This window comes from Ailuropoda melanoleuca, chromosome 16 (assembly GCF_002007445.2).
Source record: "Ailuropoda melanoleuca isolate Jingjing chromosome 16, ASM200744v2, whole genome shotgun sequence".
Classification (NCBI taxonomy): domain Eukaryota; kingdom Metazoa; phylum Chordata; class Mammalia; order Carnivora; family Ursidae; genus Ailuropoda; species Ailuropoda melanoleuca.
In genome coordinates, this window is record NC_048233.1 from 80198381 (window position 1) to 80219217 (window position 20837).

At 43.0% G+C, this 20837-nt stretch overlaps 1 protein-coding gene and 1 long non-coding RNA gene across 4 annotated transcripts; one reads left to right on the plus strand and one right to left on the minus strand.

The window, feature by feature from the left end:
• Nucleotides 1-3450: 3450 nt before the first annotated feature.
• Nucleotides 3451-14917, minus strand: LOC100478260 (membrane-spanning 4-domains subfamily A member 6A). Of its 2 annotated transcripts, none has more exons than XM_034646027.1 (7): nucleotides 14728-14917; nucleotides 12937-13096; nucleotides 11296-11430; nucleotides 10072-10128; nucleotides 7581-7709; nucleotides 5531-5632; nucleotides 3451-4618 (listed from the first exon to the last, which is right to left on the minus strand). In XM_034646027.1, exons 2-7 carry the CDS (start codon nucleotides 13066-13068, stop codon nucleotides 4523-4525), a joined length of 651 nt encoding a protein of 216 aa, XP_034501918.1. In that variant the 5' UTR covers nucleotides 13069-13096; nucleotides 14728-14917; the 3' UTR covers nucleotides 3451-4522. The 2 variants fall into 2 exon arrangements, with proteins under 2 accessions (XP_034501918.1, XP_034501917.1); XM_034646026.1 differs by having other exon boundaries at nucleotides 3486-4618; nucleotides 7500-7709; nucleotides 14728-14914.
• On the plus strand, nucleotides 13743-16941 carry LOC117796755. 2 transcript variants are annotated; one of them, XR_004621414.1, is made up of 4 exons: nucleotides 13743-13804; nucleotides 14263-14498; nucleotides 15394-16041; nucleotides 16748-16941. It is a non-coding gene; the product is annotated as an uncharacterized LOC117796755 (long non-coding RNA). The 2 variants fall into 2 exon arrangements; XR_004621413.1 differs by lacking the exon at nucleotides 16748-16941 and having other exon boundaries at nucleotides 15394-16264.
• The last annotated feature ends 3896 nt before the right edge of the window (nucleotides 16942-20837 follow it).

Sequence of the window (20837 nt, forward strand, 5' to 3'; positions counted from 1 at the left end):
CCTTGACTGATTTTGATAATGTGTGTCTCCTCTCTCATTTTCACCTGGTCTGTCCAGCTGAAAGTCATCAATTTTGCTGGAATTTTCAAAGAACCAACTTTTGGTTTCATTGAATTTTCTTTATTATTTTTCTGTTTTCTGTTCCTTGATTTTTTACTTTAATTATTTCCTAATTTCTGCTTCCTTTGAATTTAGTTTTTTTCTAGTTAGATAGGAGGGGGCTTAGTTATTGATTTGAGACATTTTTATTTCTGCTTAAGTACTTAAAGCTATAAATTTTCTTCTAGGCCCAGCGTTAGCCACCTCCCATGCATTTTGATATGTTTTCTTTTTTATTCAATTTAAAATATTTTCCAATTTCTTTTTTTTTATTTCTTTGACCCATGGTCAATTGAGAAGTGAGTGATTTAAATTTACAGTTATGTGGGGATTCTACAATGTCGTTCTGCTATTGAGAACTCATTCAATTCTGTTTTGTTCAGAAAACTTATTTTATAGTATTTCAATCTTTTAAAATTTCCTGTCTTTTAAGTTCGAGCATGCGATTGGCGTTTGTTTTCTGTCGCTGTAGAAAAAATACATGATTCCCAATTTCATGGCTTAACACAATCCAAATGGATTACCTCACAGCTTCCTTGGGTCCAGAGTTGAGCATGGCGGGATGGGGTTCTCCGCCCAGGGTCTCAAATGGCAAAAATCAAGTGTTGGCCAGAGCTGCTGTATCATCTGGGCATGGGGGCACCTTCCAAGCTCATTCAGGGTGCTGACAGAGTTTAGTTCCTAACAACACTGGGAATGAGGTCCCATCTTCTTGTTGGCTGTCAACCAGGGGCCTCTTGGAGGCCATTCACCGTTCACTGACACATGACTCTAAGACGTGGCAGCGGCCCCATCATGGCCAACAGGAGATGGTCTCTGCTGTTTGAATCTCTGATTTCCTGAGTCCCTGACCTCTAGACCCAGATTTAAGGGTCTTGTGTGATGAGGTCAGGGCTGCTCAGACAATCTCCCCTTGATTAGCCCCAAATCAACTCCTAGTAATATTAGTTATACCTTCAAAAGTCCTTTTGCCATATAACAGAATTCAGGGAGTGGTATTTCATGATATTCGTTAGTTTCACTCAAAACCCATTCACAAAATGGGTGGAGGATTTTAATAATATAATACATTTTTATATATTATGATATCATATTAATATTATTATTTATTAGTATACATTTTATTTTGTTAGAATTTTTTTATAATAATTTTTTATTATGTTAGTCACCATACAGTACATCCCTTGTTTTTGATGTAAAGTTCCATGATTCATTAGTTGCGTATAACACCCAGTGCACCATGCAATATGTGCCCTCCTTACTACCCATCACCTATATATTCATCAGGTTAAGTGGGTTATTAGTGTTCAAGTCTTTCATTTTCTTCTTGATTTTCTGTCTAGTTTTTCTATCAGTGGTTGGGGATAAAATATTGAAACCCAATATTGCTGAATTCTCTTTTCAATTCTATCAGTTTTTCTTCCTATATTTGAGGGGCTCTGCTATTAAGTACACATTTATTTACACTTGTTTCTTCCTGGTCGGCTGACCCTTTTATCATTATAAAATTTCCCTCTTTCTCTCTAATAATATCTCATACTGAATGTATTTTATTTGATATGAATTTAGCCACCTCAGCTCCTTTATGGTTATGCTTTGTGTCCTTTTGAAGATGCAAATAATAAATAATTTCTGAAAGATGCATTGTCCCCCTCACTGATGACATGTGCAGACAAGTTTGTGGGTACGATTTCGTGCCATCAAATTAGCTGCCTGCAGGGAAATTCTCCAGGGAGACTGAATTATTACACTGGCCTGCCTATTTATTTGGGGGGAAAGTGTTTCTTTTTATCACCATTGGATGTCAGGAGAGTCACTTGTGGCAGAAGCTCTGAAAAGGGCCATTACTGCTAAAATCTTCCTTTGCAGCAAAGGGATGAGAAAACAAATTGTCGTCTAAGATTCTCCATTTAAAGCAGTATACAGACTCTCTCTAAGAAATGAAGGATTTGATGAGATTAATCGGTTTCCAAATCCCAGAGGTGGATTGAAATTAAAATTGATTAGAGGATCAACTTGGTGTAGGGGAGTTGGAGGGGAGGTGACCGAAAAGAGAAAACACAACTCAAGGTAACTGAGCATCTTCTGTGTGCTGGGTGTAATGGTAAGCACCCCACACATGTGTTTCCAAACATCTTCATATCTCCAGGTAGATGGCAGGCTCATCGCATGCACGCTAGAGGGGCTAGTTATGTTTAGAGTGTTGCCTAAACGTCTGGCCGCCTTTTCTGAGAAAGGAGTCAAAGCTAGGAGAGGCCCAGGAGGAGCTCCAGGACTAAACATTTTACTGGTGACTCATGATAGAAGTGGTGGAGTGGCGTGGCGAGGATGCAGTGGAGTCAACCAACTGTGTGTGGAAGGAGGGTGGCCCCATGTGGTTGACAGCCCCACTGGGAGTGTCCACTGGGGAGTTCTCGAAGGAAGGAGTCATTCTCTCACACACATGCACACGCACATTTATCCCCTACATTCTTTTTGGCAGAGAAGAGTGTTCTTGAGTCTGTGCTCAAATAGCACTTAGTGCCCTGTATGGTGCTTCTGTACCGTTACTGTCATCTGTTTCCCCCAATTGATTATGAATTCCCTGAAGCCAAGGAGTGTATCTTATTCACCTTTGTAACCCTGGCATCCAGCATAGTGTCTGGTACCCCCAAAGTGCCCATAAATGTTGAATATCCATAATAAGCAAAGAAAGAAGAAGAATGGTGTACATATGTGTGTGTAGGGAGGGAGGGAGAAGAAAGGGAGAAGACAATGAGGAGTGAGTTTGAAGAAAGAGCTGAAAGCAAAAACCAATATTCCCCTCTCAGAATGAAAAACAGAACGGGGAAACAGCATCAGATAAGACACAGTGAGTATGACCCTGACATAGTGGGTCAGGGCAGGGAAAACGTGAGAAAATCATTCCAGGAAATAGAGCTTATAAAAAATTAGGGGAAGTCTTTCAGCACCAGCTTGTGTGTTTGTGTGAGTGTGTGTGTGTGTGTGTGTGTGTGTGTGTGTGTGTGTGTGTTGAGGCTTAACATTTACACTGGAACAACTGTTCTTTGTTATTTTGAAATCAGGAAAAAATATGAACTGGCTGACTCTTAATAAATATTCTAGTTAGGCTTTGTTTGCTTGGTTTGTTTGAATAGCTGATGAGGAAGAAGGGAGTTCAAATTGAGGTTTATATCTATCACTGTTGACTTACTTTGTATTTAAAAGGAAAAGTAAACAAATGAGTTTCCACAATTATGTAAGGATGATTTTGTGATATTTATAATAAGAAATATATATTTAGTCTTCCTTCTAGTTCCTGGCACAAATCTGTGGAATTTCCTGAGTGATAGAGCAGTCAAGATTTCTTTTTTTATGTTAATGAGTTGACTGACTTTGGGAAAGCCCTCAGGGAACCTAAGGATGGGTTGGGGAACCTTCCCAGGCAGAGGAACCAACCTTATGATTAGAGGATGGGCACTTTCAGTCCACCTGCTCCCCACCCCCCACGACATCTGGAAAGGAGAGAGGGGCTAAAAACTGAGTCTAATCACCAATGGCTAATGATTTAATCAATCTTGCATATGTAACAAAGCCTCCATAAACCGCCCAAAGGATAGGATTGGGATAGCTTCTTGGTAAACCCAGGGAGATTCAGGGACAGTGGTGCTCCACACTCCTTCCCATTCCTTGCCCTCTGTTCTCTTCCACATGGCTCTTCTATGGTCATATCCTTTTATAATACACTGGTAAGCCAGGAAATGAAATGTTTCTCTGAGTTCTGTGAGCCACTCTCAAGAAAGCAACAACCAAGGAGGAGGTCTGGAGAACCTCCATCCATAAGCACTGAGCCCTTCAGCTGTGTGGGGTGTGATGTTATTTATCTCCAGGTAGATAGATAGTGTCAGCACTGAGTTGATGGCTTGGTGGTGTGGAAAAAACACACATCATAGTAATGCAATACGGATTTTATGTTGAAGCCAATTACTTACACAGCTCCTGACACTTAATCGTGGGGGGCATGTCTGCATGTTGTAATGAGAATAATCATGTGATGCAACACTAGGGTCTACCATGAAAGAGTCTGAACACCACCATTACTCGGTTGACTCCTGTTTGCAATTAAGGAGGACAAGAAAGAGTTGTCTCCTTTACTTCACCATGACCTCTGAATCACACAATTCTGTCTAGTTTCTTGGGACATGTCTATCTGGCAGTCTAGGAAGTGGTAATGTACACATCTGCACTTTGCCTGATGGCAAATCAAGAGACCCCCCCCCATTGAACAAATATATTCCATAACAAGAAAACAAAGATATATTTTCAGTGTTCATTATATAAAAGCCTACTTTTCAGAGAATTCAACCTTTGCTTTCTTGAGTTGAGTCTCTTTGGTTGGTTTTTATACGGCATCATAAAACCGAATTTCTGATGAATATTTCCCCTAAGAAGGCAGTAGTTCTTCATTTCCAGGGTCAGAAAACGCCTTTGCGGGCATGCTGGATTTATTCTTGTAACTCTGGGGCAAGAAAAGCACACTCTAAAAGAAACAAAATATGTTAGTTTTTCATATGCTTGTTCTTCATATGTTAGTTCTTCATACTTCACTCAGGTTCAGGTTCATACACACATACACACACACACATATGGCATGGATATATATATATATATATATATATATATATACACACACACACACGTATATATATATATGTATATTGATATCGTTTCCTCCAATCTTTGTGTGTGTGTGTATATATATACATATACACATTGCTTACAAGATGAATAGTATGTCATTAAGTTCTTTACATAAGTGTGGGTCATTAGCTCAATATTCATTCTGCATTCTTTAATACAGTTTTGGATAAATCAAGGCTTTTTAATCTAGTGAAATGAAGCCATAAATCCATGAGGGTGGTAGGGTGCTGTCCCATGGACTTTGAAACAACTATTTTTTAAAAGTATCTTTTAAGTGAAAAAAGAATTTTGAGATCACAGGAAGGTGAAACCAGAACATAGGATATTTATGAATCGAGTCATGTGCGGAAACGCTCTTGACCAAGTCAAGGTGGTTAGAGAGACTAGGGCTGTGGTAGAAAGTGTTCCTGTCTGGAAAGGACACAAACCAACTCTGGGCACTTGAGCACAAACTCATACACAATGCTGGGCAAGCCACTTAAGTTCCAGGTTTCTGCATTTACAAAATAGAAAGATTGAACCAGTTGATTTTTCAGGTTCAACCATCCCATTTAGTTAATCCTCAACCGGTCAGCTACTCAATTGCCATCTTCTTTCCTCATCTGTCTTCCACCCCCATCAAGCTGTTTCCCACGTGTATCCCGTGACCTACACCTGCCAACCCATAGGCGACTCTTGCTGACATCATTCAACACAGCCCAGACCCGGAGATATACCTGGCAGACTCAGGGAGGCCAGCCAGCACACTCACCCCAGCAAAGTTGGAATGAGCCTCTTTCCACCAAACTGCAGCAGCGAGCAAGGCCAGACAGAACTCCAGAACTGTGCAAATCAGCATCACAGACAGAGTTCCCTGAAATTCAGGAAAGACAAGGTTGGTGGTGCTTGAGTCAACTGATGCCTTCATGCCTGTTCAGTGTTGACCGCCTCAACCATCGGAAGGACATCCGCAGCAGGAGAACAATGCTCCTTACTAGCCTGCAGCTGGCTTCATTTGCTTATTTATTCCCTTGAGAGGGGGGTGAGCAGAACCCCATCAACTACACATAACCCGCTTTGTGCATTGTTTCTTATCCCACTGAAACATAGTGACATCCGATTACACTGTTCACTCAGTGAGGGACACAATAATGTCAGGACTGGGACGGGACAACCTCCATTCTGGCCTCATCTCTACCACTTAGTAGCTGTGTGAGCCTGAAGTCTCCACACTTATCAAATGTGCACAGTGATATTTCCTTCTCAGACACACCTGAGAAACAGTGAGGCTTGACCTCATTGGTGCAAGCCCTTTGTAAAATTCAACACGAACACCCCCTCTGGATGGGCTTTCTTAGCCTTTCTTGATATTGATAAGAGTTAGAAAGAAAAATCAAGGCAATAAACGTAGCATAAACAGAGCTGCCTCCGTTGCTAACAACCCACACCAGCTCGAAAAAGAAACAACGCCCGAAGACTAGGTTCTACCATTTCCGTCCTGAGGCATCCTTCATGCAGACCTGGCCATCTGATAGAACAGGAGAGAAAATGTGATTGCACAAACCTCTAGTCTCTTTACGTACAGTTCAAGAGGGAATACAATTTCCTTACATTAATTAGAAACTGTCCCAGCAAGCATGCGCAGTATAATCCCTTTGTGCATAAAGCAAAATCATTCCTCATGAATGCATATTTATTCCTTCCACAAATCCCTCCCAAACTTCTCTCCAGAATTTTTCCCAACATGGGGCTGCCTCCCCCATGTGTTGGTTTATGCCAATTACTATCAGCCTCATTTGCATGTGCCTTTTCTCATTATAATATCATGAACCTGCAGAGAAGCGTAGGGGGCCAGGTCCACAAGGAGAGGGGTGCAAGCGCGTGCTTGACCAACTCCCTTAGCATCTGGCCTCCTCCAACTGTGGCCTTGATGTAACTCGCGTTTGTGATTGTGGGACACCAGACACTGCACAGCCTCTTTATTCTCATGTTGACTGTGTCTTTCCCGGGGCTTTCTAAACACACGCATTCACTTTGATGCTCCAATTGAGGACATTCTTTCTATTAGCCAAACTACATTGCTTTCTTTTTTTCAATAATGGCAATCGTAATCAGTTCCCATTCTCCATCTTCCTACATCTCTTATTTCCCAATTTAATAAATCCCACCCTGCCAAGTTACCACAAACAACAATGATGCTACCTTCTCCCCTGATCAATCTTGTTCATCACTGTGCTCCCTGCAAGGAAGAGAAGCCCTCGCCTCTGAGGCCATGTTTCCTTCTCTCTGCTTCTCAGTGCTGGGTCTGGTGTCCACTCAGACTGAGTTAACACCCCAGCACACATACTTTCCAGGTTTCTTGACCACTAGGTTCTTCCTGCTGTCTTTCCCTTTCTTAATTTACCATTCCATGTGCCAAGATTTTTGGTTGAACAAACTCATTTCATACCTCTAACAACACAATTATTTTGATTATTAAGAAACTCTATCAACAGTAAGTTTTCATTTTTCATCATCAACTTGGTTTGACATTTGCTCTTCCATTTCATCTCACTGGTACATAATCCCACAGCCTAGCCACTTTATCTCAGTCAAGCAGTCCCCTCCCATGCGCATGGCCTTAGCCTTCCCCCAGATGCCCAAACCAGAAAGAATTAGACAGATCTTCGAAAGAAGGATTAACAAAAGTCAAGGATTTCAGAAGCTTCCTAAGATTGGAAAACCTGTCTAAAAATACTTACAGCCAGAAGGGTTTTGGCCATGAAACAGTTAGTCTTAGCATATGGCCAGAGAAAACGGAAAAAAGGATGTCCTCTAGGTACCTTGCCCTCTTTGTTCAAGGTACAATTCCAAAAGGCAGGATCCAAAGCAGCCAGGTTGACAGAGAGGAGAATAAAACCCACGAGAGCACATAGAGAGCTCAGAATGTTTGCAGCCACACCGCTCTGAGCCTAAAAGACAAAGGCTGAGTTAGAATCACTGTCAATGAGCAACACATGCCTCTCATCCCGCTTTGCCAAGGCATTGCAAAAATTTATTTTCTTATCTGTGTCCGTCAGGGGACCTAGCATCGGTAGACTTCAACCAGGATGTCTCCCCAGTACTTAGCAACATCTCTGAAACTAGAAGGTAAATCTTGGCCAAGTGAATGAATATCTGAAATATTTCTACCTAGGCAGGAATTCAGTAGGTGGCAGAGAATATTGCTCTTCTAAATTCTTGATTCAGGACTGAGAGTAGGGCTCCATGAGGCCGTGCCTGCAGAACGCCCATATGCAGCAGATATGATTTCTCTCTCCCTCGAGTCATTCAGAAACCCCTTGAGGAAGCCATCGGCCACTCAGAGGAGGCAGATGAAGCAAGCTACTCTTCCTTACACATGATCCACTTAAATGGACGCACACTCCCAAAGACGAGAGTGGGAACATAGTCCTCAGGCTTAGGTAAGCCCTGCAGTGGACAGGTTCTGGTGGTCATGGGCAGAGCTCCATATGAATGAGCATAGCCGGAGTTCTAGCCCCAGAACCAAGGACAGTGTAACATGTTAGCAACAGGGTGAGGTAAAAGATCAGACTCGATGTCAGGACCTGAGGTCCCAGTGGTAGCTTTGCCTGAGACCCTCTCCATTTTCTGGAGTGCTCAGTTCCCTAATTTCACTTCCCTCTCTGGGTTTCATTTCAACATTATAAGGTGAGTGAGGGGAATAAAAAAAAATGATCTCAGAAATCTGTTCTATCTTCCCCAATTCACGGAAGGGGGAATTGATTAGGATTATCCTGAAAGCTGTACTTATGGGTAAGTGTAGTCCAGGGCAGACCAAATAGCCATAAATTAGAATATTATATAATCCCATCCAGGTCGCTCCTTCTTTAGGGGCTCAGCAGTAGGAGTGTTGGGGACACAGTAGAGAATAGGCAGCATATTTTTCTCCTCCTAACCACAGTTTCCCAAAACAATGACTATAAAGTGTATGCTCCTGGGCCTTCTGATAGCCAGCAAGAGTCATGATTTCCAGAAGATATATTTCTTAGAATGATTAGGGTTTGTTCTGGGACAGCATTCTTCCCCAGCCTCCAAAAGGCCTGACAGAATGTGTGACGGCAGTAGAATTCCCTACAGGATGGATGACCCTGGTGAGCCTGAGCTAAACCCGATATCCTTGAGTTTACTGCCCTGTTCATTCTGGTATTGTTCTTCTCTGGGGTAAGAGCCCCAAAAGCCTCCCCTCGAGAATCTAGAAATATTGTTCTTGTATTGTGCTACCCAATGTGGTTTTCACTAGTCCCATGGCCTACTTATATTTAAAGCAAACATAAGTAAAATTTAAAATCCAGTTTCTCAGTTTTACTAGCCACATTTCAAGCTCTCAGCTGCATCCTGTGACCACCAGCCTGGGCAGCATGACTAACTGCATCTCTATCGTCACGGGAAGTTCTACTGGACAGCACCGATCTGGCAGTTTGGAGATTAGTTGATGGTTCCAATTGATCAATCTCTAAATTCTTATGGAAAAAAAGAGGTAGATTGACATTGTCCTTGAGCACTCTCTCTAATTTCCTGCTGTCTTCAGCAAATGTTTGTAAGAGAGCTTCCAAATTGCATTCTTGTGCTGCTGTGATATATGGCATTCTCACCCATGACCCCCAACATTAAACTACTCGAGGGATCTAGGATTGAGTGAATACTTAGTGAACATTTACAGATTAGAAATCTTCTCCTTATCACACAGGTTTCCTCTCCCTGCCACTCCCAATTCTGGTTTTCCTAGAAGAGTTAAATGCAGGCAAATTTGTTTTCTTAGCCAACACCAATGACAAATGACAACTTTTAGGACCTGAGAGTTCATACTCAAATCCAAGAAAAGTATAAATTTTACATCAGATAGATAAAAGAATGAGAGATAGGTCACATTTTGACTGTGTTTCCTCAAGGGTTTGGACAGATGGGTTTACACAGCGAAACCACAAGAAAAAGACATCTTTATAACACTGTCACCTTCTTTGTTGTTGAAGATCTAAATTTGAAGGCCAGTTACCATGTGAAGGGAATTATAAGGAGGCAGACTTTTTCTAGAATAGATTCCTGGACATTGACCCAGGCATAATTTGACACACTGAATGAAGAGTATGATTTAGGGTACAGTGGTTGGAGGAGTGTGCAGTGGACAGGAATATTGAAGAGCCAGTCTCAATTCCTGACTCTGCCAAATATCTGCTCTGGAACTTAGTTTCCAACTCTGCAAGGTAGAGAGATTGACCTTGAAGAGTTCTCCTTCAATTGCCATGCATTGTGGGTTTTGATTCTCATACTCACCAAAAGTTTAGTTGATTTTTTCTCCATGATGACAGATAGAATTCCAGAAATGACAAACTACTCAGAAAGGAGAGACAATGGTGAGGTCAGTTTCTATGTACAGGTGAAGCTACAATGTCATGATCATGGTGTTTATGGAAAACTCCTATGAAAACAGTCCTGGAAAACCATTGACCAACAACGTTAAGACCCAATAATTACACAGATATGACTTTTGTTCCCCAGAGTATGCAGAAATGTGATATATGGCCTTTCCATAGGCAGCTATAAGTAGGAATCTATCCCAGGAAACAAAATGAGGGCCTTAAGGGCCAGGAAATAAGGTGTACAGAAGAAAATGTTGGAGTTAGACATTATGTAGAGAAAAATATGAAAGCAATGGTATGGAAAAAGAAAAGAGTGGGGGCAGTTAACAGATATGGAGGACAGAAACACACATTTTAAGTTGGTGGCATCCCCGGCTAGGGTGGAGTGGCGGCTGCGATCAGAGAGAAGACAAGGCTGGACACAACGAATCATTAAGGCTGTGTACCTGAAGTCAAAGCTACTATTTTACAATATTCATAACCTAATAGATTTGGGACAATGAAGTAATAGGAAATCCTTTCACAATGGGGAAAAAAGGAGGACAAAACAGGGAGAAGAGAAAAGTTGTAGATCCCACAGCCCCAGCATTAAGTTCTTCAGGTCTACCTAAATAAATCCTGGGTCCTCAAAATTGGACAAGGTGCCTCTACCAACGTGAGCTGTGCTTCATGACTGGCTCAAAGAGTAGAGTATGGAAAGATGAAGGAAGAAGTGACTTTACAGCAGAGGAACCTGACCACTCCACCTCAGCCTCAGGGTCAAGGTTAACGTCATCAGAGACAAATCATGTTGATAGCATATGCCCTTGATAGGATATCTCACCTCTGTCCCTTCCACCGGAAAATCCATCACAATTAGTCTGAACATGAGAAAAAAAATATAACCCAAATTTAAGAACATGCTAAAAATCAAAAAATCCTGGCCAGTGCTACTCAGGATACCAACATTCTCAAGGACAATTTTGAGAAAGTGTACAGAAGCCGAGGATATACAAGTTTAAATGTAATGTAGTATCTTTGATGGGCTCTTGGAACAGATAACAGGACAAACTTGTGACATCCTCAGAGATGTCTTCCCACCTCTACCCGCCAGCCCCCCCTTCCCCGCCCCACCATCCTCCTAAAGATCTCTACTCACACACAAGGCTCCTACGAATGGGTAAGCAGCCTTCAACAGGATGGAAAGCATCGGGGTATATTGTGGAGAGGAGGGAACAGATACCAAAATAATTCCCCAACTCAACACCATTGCCCCACACAGGATCTGGATTGTCTGTTGGAAGAAGAAAGGAGATGGAGGACCTGGGTGGTTCAGTCATGAAGTGTCTGCCTTCAGCTCAGGTCATGATCCCGGAGTCCTAGGATTGAGCCCCATATCAGGCTCCCCGCTCAGCGGGGAGTCTGCTTTCTCCCTCTGCTCCTCACCCTGCTTCTGTGCTTTCTCTCTCACAAATAAATACATAAAATCTTAAAAAAATATATCAGCATTTGGAAAGGCAAGACCTCTTAATCTTTGCCAGGGTGCTAGCATCTCTGAAGGACGCCTGCAAGGACACAGACACTGAAAAGCTCTGGAGTGAGAACTCTGCAAAGATGTTTTGGAGGAGGTGCTGCTGTGCCGCGGACAACTACTGTCTCAGGACACCGGGCAAGTGCCCAGCAAGTCTTCAGGCATCTCTGCCTCTCCCCCTTGCTTGCTCACATGGTGCTGGGTCCCAGCTCCGTGTGAGACTGTTTCCCCTGGCTCTCTGATTCTGTTGCTACTCACTCTCCTTCTATCTCTTATGGGAACAGGGGGCATCTGAAAGCCCTCACACTGTCTTCGCCCTGGCGGTGTAGACATGCCTCCTTATACCCCCCAGACCCTGCTGGACACAACACAGAATCTGGCCCTCTGGCCAGCTCCTTGCCCCCTCCAGTCCATGTCCCTATAGCGGAGGATCTTGGCTTCCAAGTGGCCAAGTTTTCCTCCTTCACATCTACCTCAGACATTTATGGCTCTGTTAACATTTACCAAGCCAACGTTTTCCAAGCATTATGTCCCATGAGCCTCATAGTAATCCATAGGATTGTATATGTGAGGCAGGACAATCATTCCCACCGGGTTCTGCAAACTTAGATCATATCGTGTAGAGACAATTCCAGGAGGCAGAGCTCTATAGTGTCCTCCCTGTCCTAGATATACCCTCCCCCCTCCCTCCTTCATTCTGTAGAGCTTCTTCAATAAATCCTGCATGAGAGGAGAAAAAACAGCAGAAGGCAAATATCTCTGTTCTCAAAAGGGAAGGAGTAAAAGGGGAAGGAGGTTAATTCTTCCTACAATTTGTGGTGATGGAAAAATTGCTTTCAAAAACATCAGTCAGATTATTAAACATGCAGTTGGTGAACACAGGAAAAAAATGTACCTAAGATATGGAATTATTTACCATTACTTTTGTAGAAAATATATAGATGTACAGCTTTTTGTATGCCAATTATTCCTCAATAAAGTGTTTTTCTAAAAAAGAAAATGTTGAGAAGTGTGCTACTGCAAAAATACAGAAACATCAACAAAGTCACTTGCTCAGATTCAGAATAGGGGAAATACATTTTTCATATCATCTTACGTTTGTGGAAGGTTCAGATGCCCCTCCAGGGGGCTTCCTTTGGTCTGCCCATTAACCTGAAATTCCTCTGGCAAAACTTAAGAGCCTCCACACTCACCATGTGGTCCCAAGACTTCAGTTCTTTCCTGTGCCCCCTCGAAATCCCAGTCCAGCAAGGTCTGAATCGGACTTACCCCAAGAACTTTGATCTCTGCTTTTAGACGTTTCTCTAGGCTGTCTTGCCTCTGGTTGGTGGGCTTGGGTGTCTCTGTTTGGGGGAAGTTGATGCCATTTGGTGTCAGAACTACGATGGTCTGATTGGCCATGGGTTGTGATATGATGGTGCCACCAACACTGGAAGAGAAAATAAATTCAGCTCATAAAAAGTGTAGAGCTCTCAAGGCTCCCCACACTGGGAGCCAGTATTTTCCCATTAGTCCTAACTTGACCTATCCTTTCGGGAAGGAAACCGATCACGTGGAGCTGTGAAAACCACAAAAATTTGGTATCATGAATTTTTTTTGCATAGCATTTGGCACAGTCCATTCATTATAGATAAGAGATGCTTCACAGGGAAGCAGCAGCACCAATCGTGAGAGGTCTCAACATCCAGAGGCAAAGGGTCACAAAAAACTTGCAATATGTAGTAATCTCTCTTTCCTCTAGTTCTACCCACAACAACTGAATTGCCAAATATTCAGTGAATTTCACCCTCAAACTTCCCTACCAGTCGTGAGACGCAGGAAGGGTTCTCTTTGTCAACGTTTTCCTATTCAGGTTGTGCACATCTAAACTAACTCTGCTCGTTTTTTTAGTCCAATAATAATACTTACTAGGGTTAATCCTAGGTGTTGTATTTTTTTTCTTAAATATTTTATGTATTTATTTGACAGAGAGAGACAGCGAGACAGGGAACAGAAGCAAGGGGAGTGTGAGTGGGAGAAGCACCTTTCCCGCGGAGCAGGGAGCCTGATGCGCGGCTCAATCCCAGGACCCTGGGATCATGACCTGAGCCGAAGACAGACGCTTAATGGCTGAGCCCCCAGGTGCCCCTAATCCCAGGTGGGTTTTTTTTTCATATTTTACTGGACATTATACTGTAGTGCCTTTTTTTTTTATTTTTTAAACTAAGCCCTACACCCAATATTGGACTTGAACTCATGACCCCGAAATCAAGAGTCACATGTTCTACTGACTGAGCCAGCCAGCCGCCCCCATCCTATAGCACCTTTAATCTTACAAGAACCCTGTATGTTACTTAGTTCTTTGGTTAGCAAAACCATGTCATAGTTAGGGAAACTCAGAAAGAAAAAGTTTATTACGAATGGAAATAATACCCACTTTGCATACATGCATGGCAAAGAGTTAATGCTGAAGAAATATTTGCAGTTATGATGATTACTCAGGCACCTTCACACAACTGGGCAGCTGTAGAACCAGGGCTGGACCCCACTGTCTCTGGGTCTGGAGCCTTTGCACAATGCATTAGAGCATGCGACCTCTTCGTCCATCCCACCTAGCCGCAGCTCCTGTGCCTGCGTTGATTCTGTGTGGAGAAGCAGCAGCACGCAGAAGCATGGAAACGGGACCTGGAGTCATGAAACCCAGGTTCAAGCCTGGGTCCTCCAATTGCCTGCCTCAAGGACCTGTGGTGTTAGCGGTATTAGCGGCTAGCTGAGCTTGGATTTCTGTTGGGGGCACCATTCGCAGCCCAGGGACTGTCCGGTGTGCACAGGGCCAAAGAACATCCGAAGAGGTAAGACTGTGCTCCCATTAAACACATGACCTCAGGTAAGGGACTCATCAAGATCACACAGCAAACAGCAGAAAGAGTTCAACCAAATACTCCTTCCCCCTGCTCCCTCCATTTCCAAAATACTCTGGTGCCCCTCATGCTATTTCCAGGAGCCACCAATCAAATATCCTCTCTCAGGGAGGAACAGCGGGGGAGTGGGAAATGAAAACAATCTCTCAGCACTGCCTACCTGTCTCGTGGATCAGCCCCTTGGTTCCAGCTGAGCACTCACACACTCCCAGGAGACTGTAACTCTGGGTTGTCACACAGTCTTGTAGAATTTTCTACTTGTCTTTATCTTTTGAAAGCCACCAGCCCTTCCTTAGTCCAGAGTTTACAGCCACAGGGGACGTGACCCTTACAGATGGGAGATTTGTGAAATGTGCCTGCACTTCCCTTTTTCCCAAACTCCTAGCAGTTTGCTTCAGAAAAGTCACAAGGAGAACCACCTACTGGCTGGGAGAACGTGGGATTCCTGGAGCTCTATGTGTGCACTGCCACCCCAATACTCACTAGCTCTGTTATTGGGCAAGTCTGTGTTTTTCTCTGTGACTCAGTTTCCAAATCTCTTCATATGGAAATAATATCAACGCTGCTGATTTGTTATAAAGTTTAGAGAAAATGTTTCTAGAAGGCCTTTACCACTTCCAAGGACTATTCCATAATATGTGACTAGTCATAGTAGCATTGACTGTAATAGAGAAATTGATAAATAATAGTACTCAATTATATATATCTAACCATAGTCTGACTATACTGCTTTCAAGGAGCAATATTTTAATAATATGTAGCTAAAAATAGTAATAATATAGAAAGAAATTTTTTTGTTACTCATGTATATTTTTCTTTTTTCCAGTTCCCTGGGCCTTGGACAGGCTGAACCAACCCCTTAGCACCCACTGCCTAGGAGCTGGCTGCTGCACAATTGTCTTTCTTCTCTGGCCTCTCTCTCTAGCAATAGATCCCTGTCCCCGGACAGGTTGGACACCTCTAGGAAGTGGTGAAACCAGCTGGTGGTGTAGTTGTGTAAGGACGTGCACAAATATCGCGGACTCACATGTGGGACAGTTTTGTGACACAGAGGGGCCCTGTGCCTCCTCAAGCCCTCCGGTGGTGTTCTTTGGAAGCCGACTTGCATACACCACATGAAGTAGCAGCAACAGGGCCAGTCACATAAGCCGAACAGCCCCATCCCACAAGCTTCCTCCTGCTCTTGGGGGAGTGCCAGAAGGATCCCGGGAACACAGCTGGACCATCATCGTCACCTCAGCGTTCCGTGGTTCTGCACTTAACTCCATACTTCAAAGAAAAGAATTAAGAAACACCATTAAGGTTGGCTTAGTTCCCAGGACCAGATGGCACAGATTACTAAATGCAATTCTCTTTTCTTAAATTCTAGAGATGAGTCTGAGGGGGAACGGACTCGCCCAGAAGCTGTGGAAGAGCTTCAGAAGAACCTCTATCCTATCGCTCCTGGGCTTCCGTGCCACTTCTTCTGTCCCAGGTGCCTACTGGCATTTTCCCATCGTGCCCTGTGCCCTTATCACCATCCCAGCAGACAGTAAAATAGTGGGGTACAGCTCTCTCCTGGGCTTTGACAAAGAAGGAGCCCAGCCCCATAAAGGACAACCACAGCCTCTTTCCCTTGAGTGGAATGTGCTAAAAACCAATTTTTTAAGTAATATTTTTTAATTATATTATGTTAGTCACCATACAGTACAATTAAATCTATCGACCAAGCAAAGATTCCCTCTACACTGTGTCTTCTTCTCTATAGTATTACAACTTTAAATGATCTCAGAGGAATTATAAGGATCGCATGCGATGGCACCTGTAAAGTACTTGGTACAGAACTGTACAGACTAGTAGCCCAGAAAGGGTCTATCAGCGGTCTTCCCTCAACACCCACCCGACCCAAACTCCCAATTCCAATCTCCCCCCCTGCTTCTCTCCCCCACTCTGCATCCTCCTCCTTCTTTTCCTTTTCTTTTGGGCTTCAGTTATATCTGAACAAGAGGCTCCACTCTCTATTCTCTCACCATAGACCCACCCCACCTTGACCATCTCTTGTTTCCAGAGTCTGAACTCTGCCAACCCAACCTGGAGGGAAAGGGAAAGAGCAGTTAACACCTGAGGTTAATAATTTAGGACAGTGCTTCTCTGAAGAATCACTAATGACATTTTGATTTGGATAATTGTTTTTATTGCAGGGCAGGGGGTCCTGTCCTGTGCCCTGCAGGATGTTTAACAGGATCTCTGGCCCCTACTCACTAGATGCCAGAGACACTGTCCACCCCAGCTGTGACGTCACCAGATATTGCCAAATGCCCCCTGATGGAGAGGGGACAAAATCTCCTCATTGAGAACTATTGGTCTAGAAGGAAAATGTTTTTCTGTGACTTCTGTGTAAAGGCAAGTATGCAAGAAACAAATGATTATTGTTTTTTAACTCATTAATTTCTTTATTTTTTTAATTGTGGTAAAAAAACCTCATAAAATTTATCACTTTAGCCATTTTAAAGTACACAGTTCAGTAGTGTTACATAGGTTCACATTATTGTGCAACGGTTCCCTAGAACTTTTTCAGCTTTTTGTGAAACGGCAGCTCTACACCAATTGAATGACAATTCCCCGTTTCTTCCACCCTCAGCCCCTGGCAGCCATCAATCTGGCTGTGCTTCTAGGAATGTGACTACTTGAGATACCTCACAACCATAGAATCATCCCTTGTTTGTCCTTTTCTGACTGGCATATTTCACATAGCATAATGTTCTCCAGTTTCATCCACATTGTAGCAAGTGATAGCATCCCCCTCAATGGAATAGTATTCCATTGTCTGCATACGCCACTTCTGGTTTATTCATTCATCTGCTGATGGGTATTTGGGTTGTTTCCCTGGCTGTTGTGAATAATGCTGTCATAAATGTGAGTGTGGAATCTTTTCGAGATAAGCTAATTCATAGCTCTCCTTTCCCTTAGGGTCAATTTCTAAAGATTTATTTTGGTTTGGTTGGGCCATGCTTTCCTGTTTCTCTCTCTGTCTTGGGATCTTTTGTTGAGATTTGGGCATTTGGGGAAAAATAGCCACCTCCTCCAGTCTTTCACACTGGCTTCATAAAGGGGAAAGCCTTTGCCATCAGCATGGCTAGAGATTCTGGGGACCCCTCCAACCTTTCCTGGGGATGTGTCTGCTCTGGGCATGTGCGTGTAAACCTCCCAGTTAAAGAGGTCTGCCTACTTCTTCTCTGAAGCCCACGCTCTTTCTTCCTCTGCATCCATTTGAGGTACTATGGTCACACTGGAGCTGTGACAAGCCACAGTGCTTGCTTTGTTCTGAGCAACCCCCAGTCTCACATCCACACTGTGCCAGTTTCCCTCCGCACTCCAAATCCGTGAGACAGAAACTGATCCCTCTGGTGCTCCCACAAGAATCCAGAAGGCTGGACACATGCTCTGTGCCTCCACTCCTCTTCCCTCCTGAGGAAAAAGCTGGAGTTGGGAGTTTTCTCCCAATCATATCACACTGTGCCGGGCAGATAAAATATCAAACGTTTTTCCCAACCACTTAGATGCATCTCTTCTTGCCTTTGTGCTTGCCTAGGGTGCTGTGACTTCTTAACTGGTTTCCAGTGGGGTCACAAGGCAATTTGGTCCATATATTGCTAATTCGATGTCTCCATGTGAGAATGGGGGCTTGGGGCTTCCGATTCCACCATCTTGCTGATGTCGCTCAAGTTAATTTCTTGTGATAAGATCTTATTCTGTCTGCTGAGAGGTGGAAAGTCTCCCTTCTACCTGTGGCAGAAGCTGCAAAGCAGGTGTTTTTAGAGTGATAGAGAGTTAGATTGGGGAGTAATTTTGGTGTTCATTTCTCAAAGCAGGTCATTGTTCCAAGGATCCACTTGAAAAGTACGAAAGCCCAAACTCTTTGGACCCAAAACAATCATCCTGGTCTTCATTGTTTTAGCCAGGTCCCATCTGCTTCTCAGCTTTTGTCACTGACCCCCTGCCCCCTCTCTTCTCAGAACCACAGGAATCTTCTTCAAGTCACCAGAGACATCTGTTATTCTCTTTATTGTCATGATTACTCCTTCCATTCCATATCCCCTCTTGCTCCTAAACAGAAGGAACTCTTCTCGTTCTGACGCACTTATCATAACTTCTTTAGTGGTATCTGATTCTTTGGACTTCTGGAAAACAAAAGCTATAAACTAGCAGGCAAAATCTCCTTTTCCTTCCTCCATTTATATATTCCTGTACTTCCCCCACCATTTCCTCACTCCCCAGTTAATAGTTTATCTTAAGGAAAAAGCTAAGAAAGTCCTAAAATGCTTGGACTGAGAAAGAAAAAGACAAATGTTGTCTTGCAAGAATTTTAGTCTTGCTCACAGTCTGTGGATAAATTGCTGTTGGGCAATAGGAAGTCTGAAAACACAACCTGACCCTTTAAGAGCTTTGGAGAAGGAAGGGCCAGAGCCCAGCACAAGCTAGTTCATGGCAGAGACCAAGATGCTCCTACATAAGTGAGAAGTTTCTTCCCATAATGGAGAAGAAGCCTGCAGGGGGCAGCGAAAAAGGGGAAAACTGTCGTCCAACTGAGAATTAAGTGGACTGGAGTGTGTAGGACCTTTTTGATTTGAAGAAACAGGCCCCTACCCTGATCTCTGTGGGCATCAGGGTATTTCCAAAGGGATAAAACCTTGTGTGTTTCGCAGCTAAGGAACAGCCTCAGGTCAATTGCTTTCTATTTGTGTCCCATATACACAGAAATCTATTGCATTTCCGTACACTAATAATGAAGTAGCAGAAAGAGAAATTAAGGAAACAGTCTCGTCGTTTACAATTGCACCAAACATAGTAACATACCTAGGAACAAACTTAAGCAGGGAGGTGAAAAGCCTGTATTCTGAAAACTATAAAACACTAGTGAAAGAACTGAAGATGACACAAACTAGTGGAAAGATATTCCATGCTCCTGGGTTGAGAGAACAAATACTGTGAAAATGTCCATACTACTCAAAGCAATCTACAGATTTAATGCAATCCCTATCAAAATACCAGCAACATGTGTCACAGAGCTAGAACAAATAATTCTAAAATGAGTATGGAACTTTGTAGTCTTTTGTAAGACCCTGAATAGCCAAAGCAATCTTGAAGAAGAACAAATGTGGAAGTATCAGAATTCCAGCTTTCAGGATAAATTATAAAGTGTAGTCAAAACAGTATGGTACGGGCACAAAAGCAGACACATACATCAACAGAACCGAATCCATAGCCTAGAAATAAACCCGTGCTCATATGGTCAATTAATCTTCAACAAAGGTGGTAAGAATATGTAATGGGAAAAAGCTTCTTCAACAAATGGTGTTGGGAAAACTGGACAGCAACATGCAGAAGAATGAAACTGGACCACTTTCTTACACTACACACAAAACCAAACTCCAAATGGATTAAAGGCCTAAGTGTGAGACCTGAAGTCATAAAAATCCTAGAAGAGAGCATAGGTAGTAATTTCTCTGACATCAACTATGACGATATTTTTCTCAATAGGTCCTCAGACGAAAAGGAAACAAAAGCAAAAATAAACTATTGGAACTACATCAAAATAAAAAGCTTCTGCACAGCAAAAGAAATTGCCAACATACAAAAAGACAATCTACTGTATGGGAGAAGGTGTTTGCAAATGATATATCCAATAAAGGGTTTTATCCAACATCTATAAAGAACTTGTACAACTCAACACCAAAAATAAATAAATAAATAATCTAATTAACACCTGGTCTGAACACATGAACATGCATTTCTCTAACGAAGACATATAGAGGCTCAACAGATGCGTGAAATGATGCTGAGCATCAGTAATCATCAGGGAAATGTAATTCAAAACCACAATGAGCTATCACCTCACACCTATCAGAATGGCTAATGTAAAAAACACAAGAAACAAATGTTGGTGAGGGTGTGGAGAAAAGGGAACCCTCACGCACAGTTGGTGGGAATGCAAACTGGTGCAGTCACTGTGTAAAACAAGGCAGAGGTTCCTCAAAATATTAAAATATGATCCTGTATGGGCACCTGGGTGGCACAGCGGTTAAGCGTCTGCCTTCGGCTCAGGGCGTGATCCCGGTGTTATGGGATCGAGCCCCACATCAGGCTCCTCTGCTGTGAGCCTGCTTCTTCCTCTCCCACTCCCCCTGCTTGTGTTCCCTCTCTCGCTGGCTGTCTCTATCTCTGTCAAATAAATAAATAAAATCTTTAAAAAAAATAAAATATTATCCAGTAATTCCACCACTGGCTATT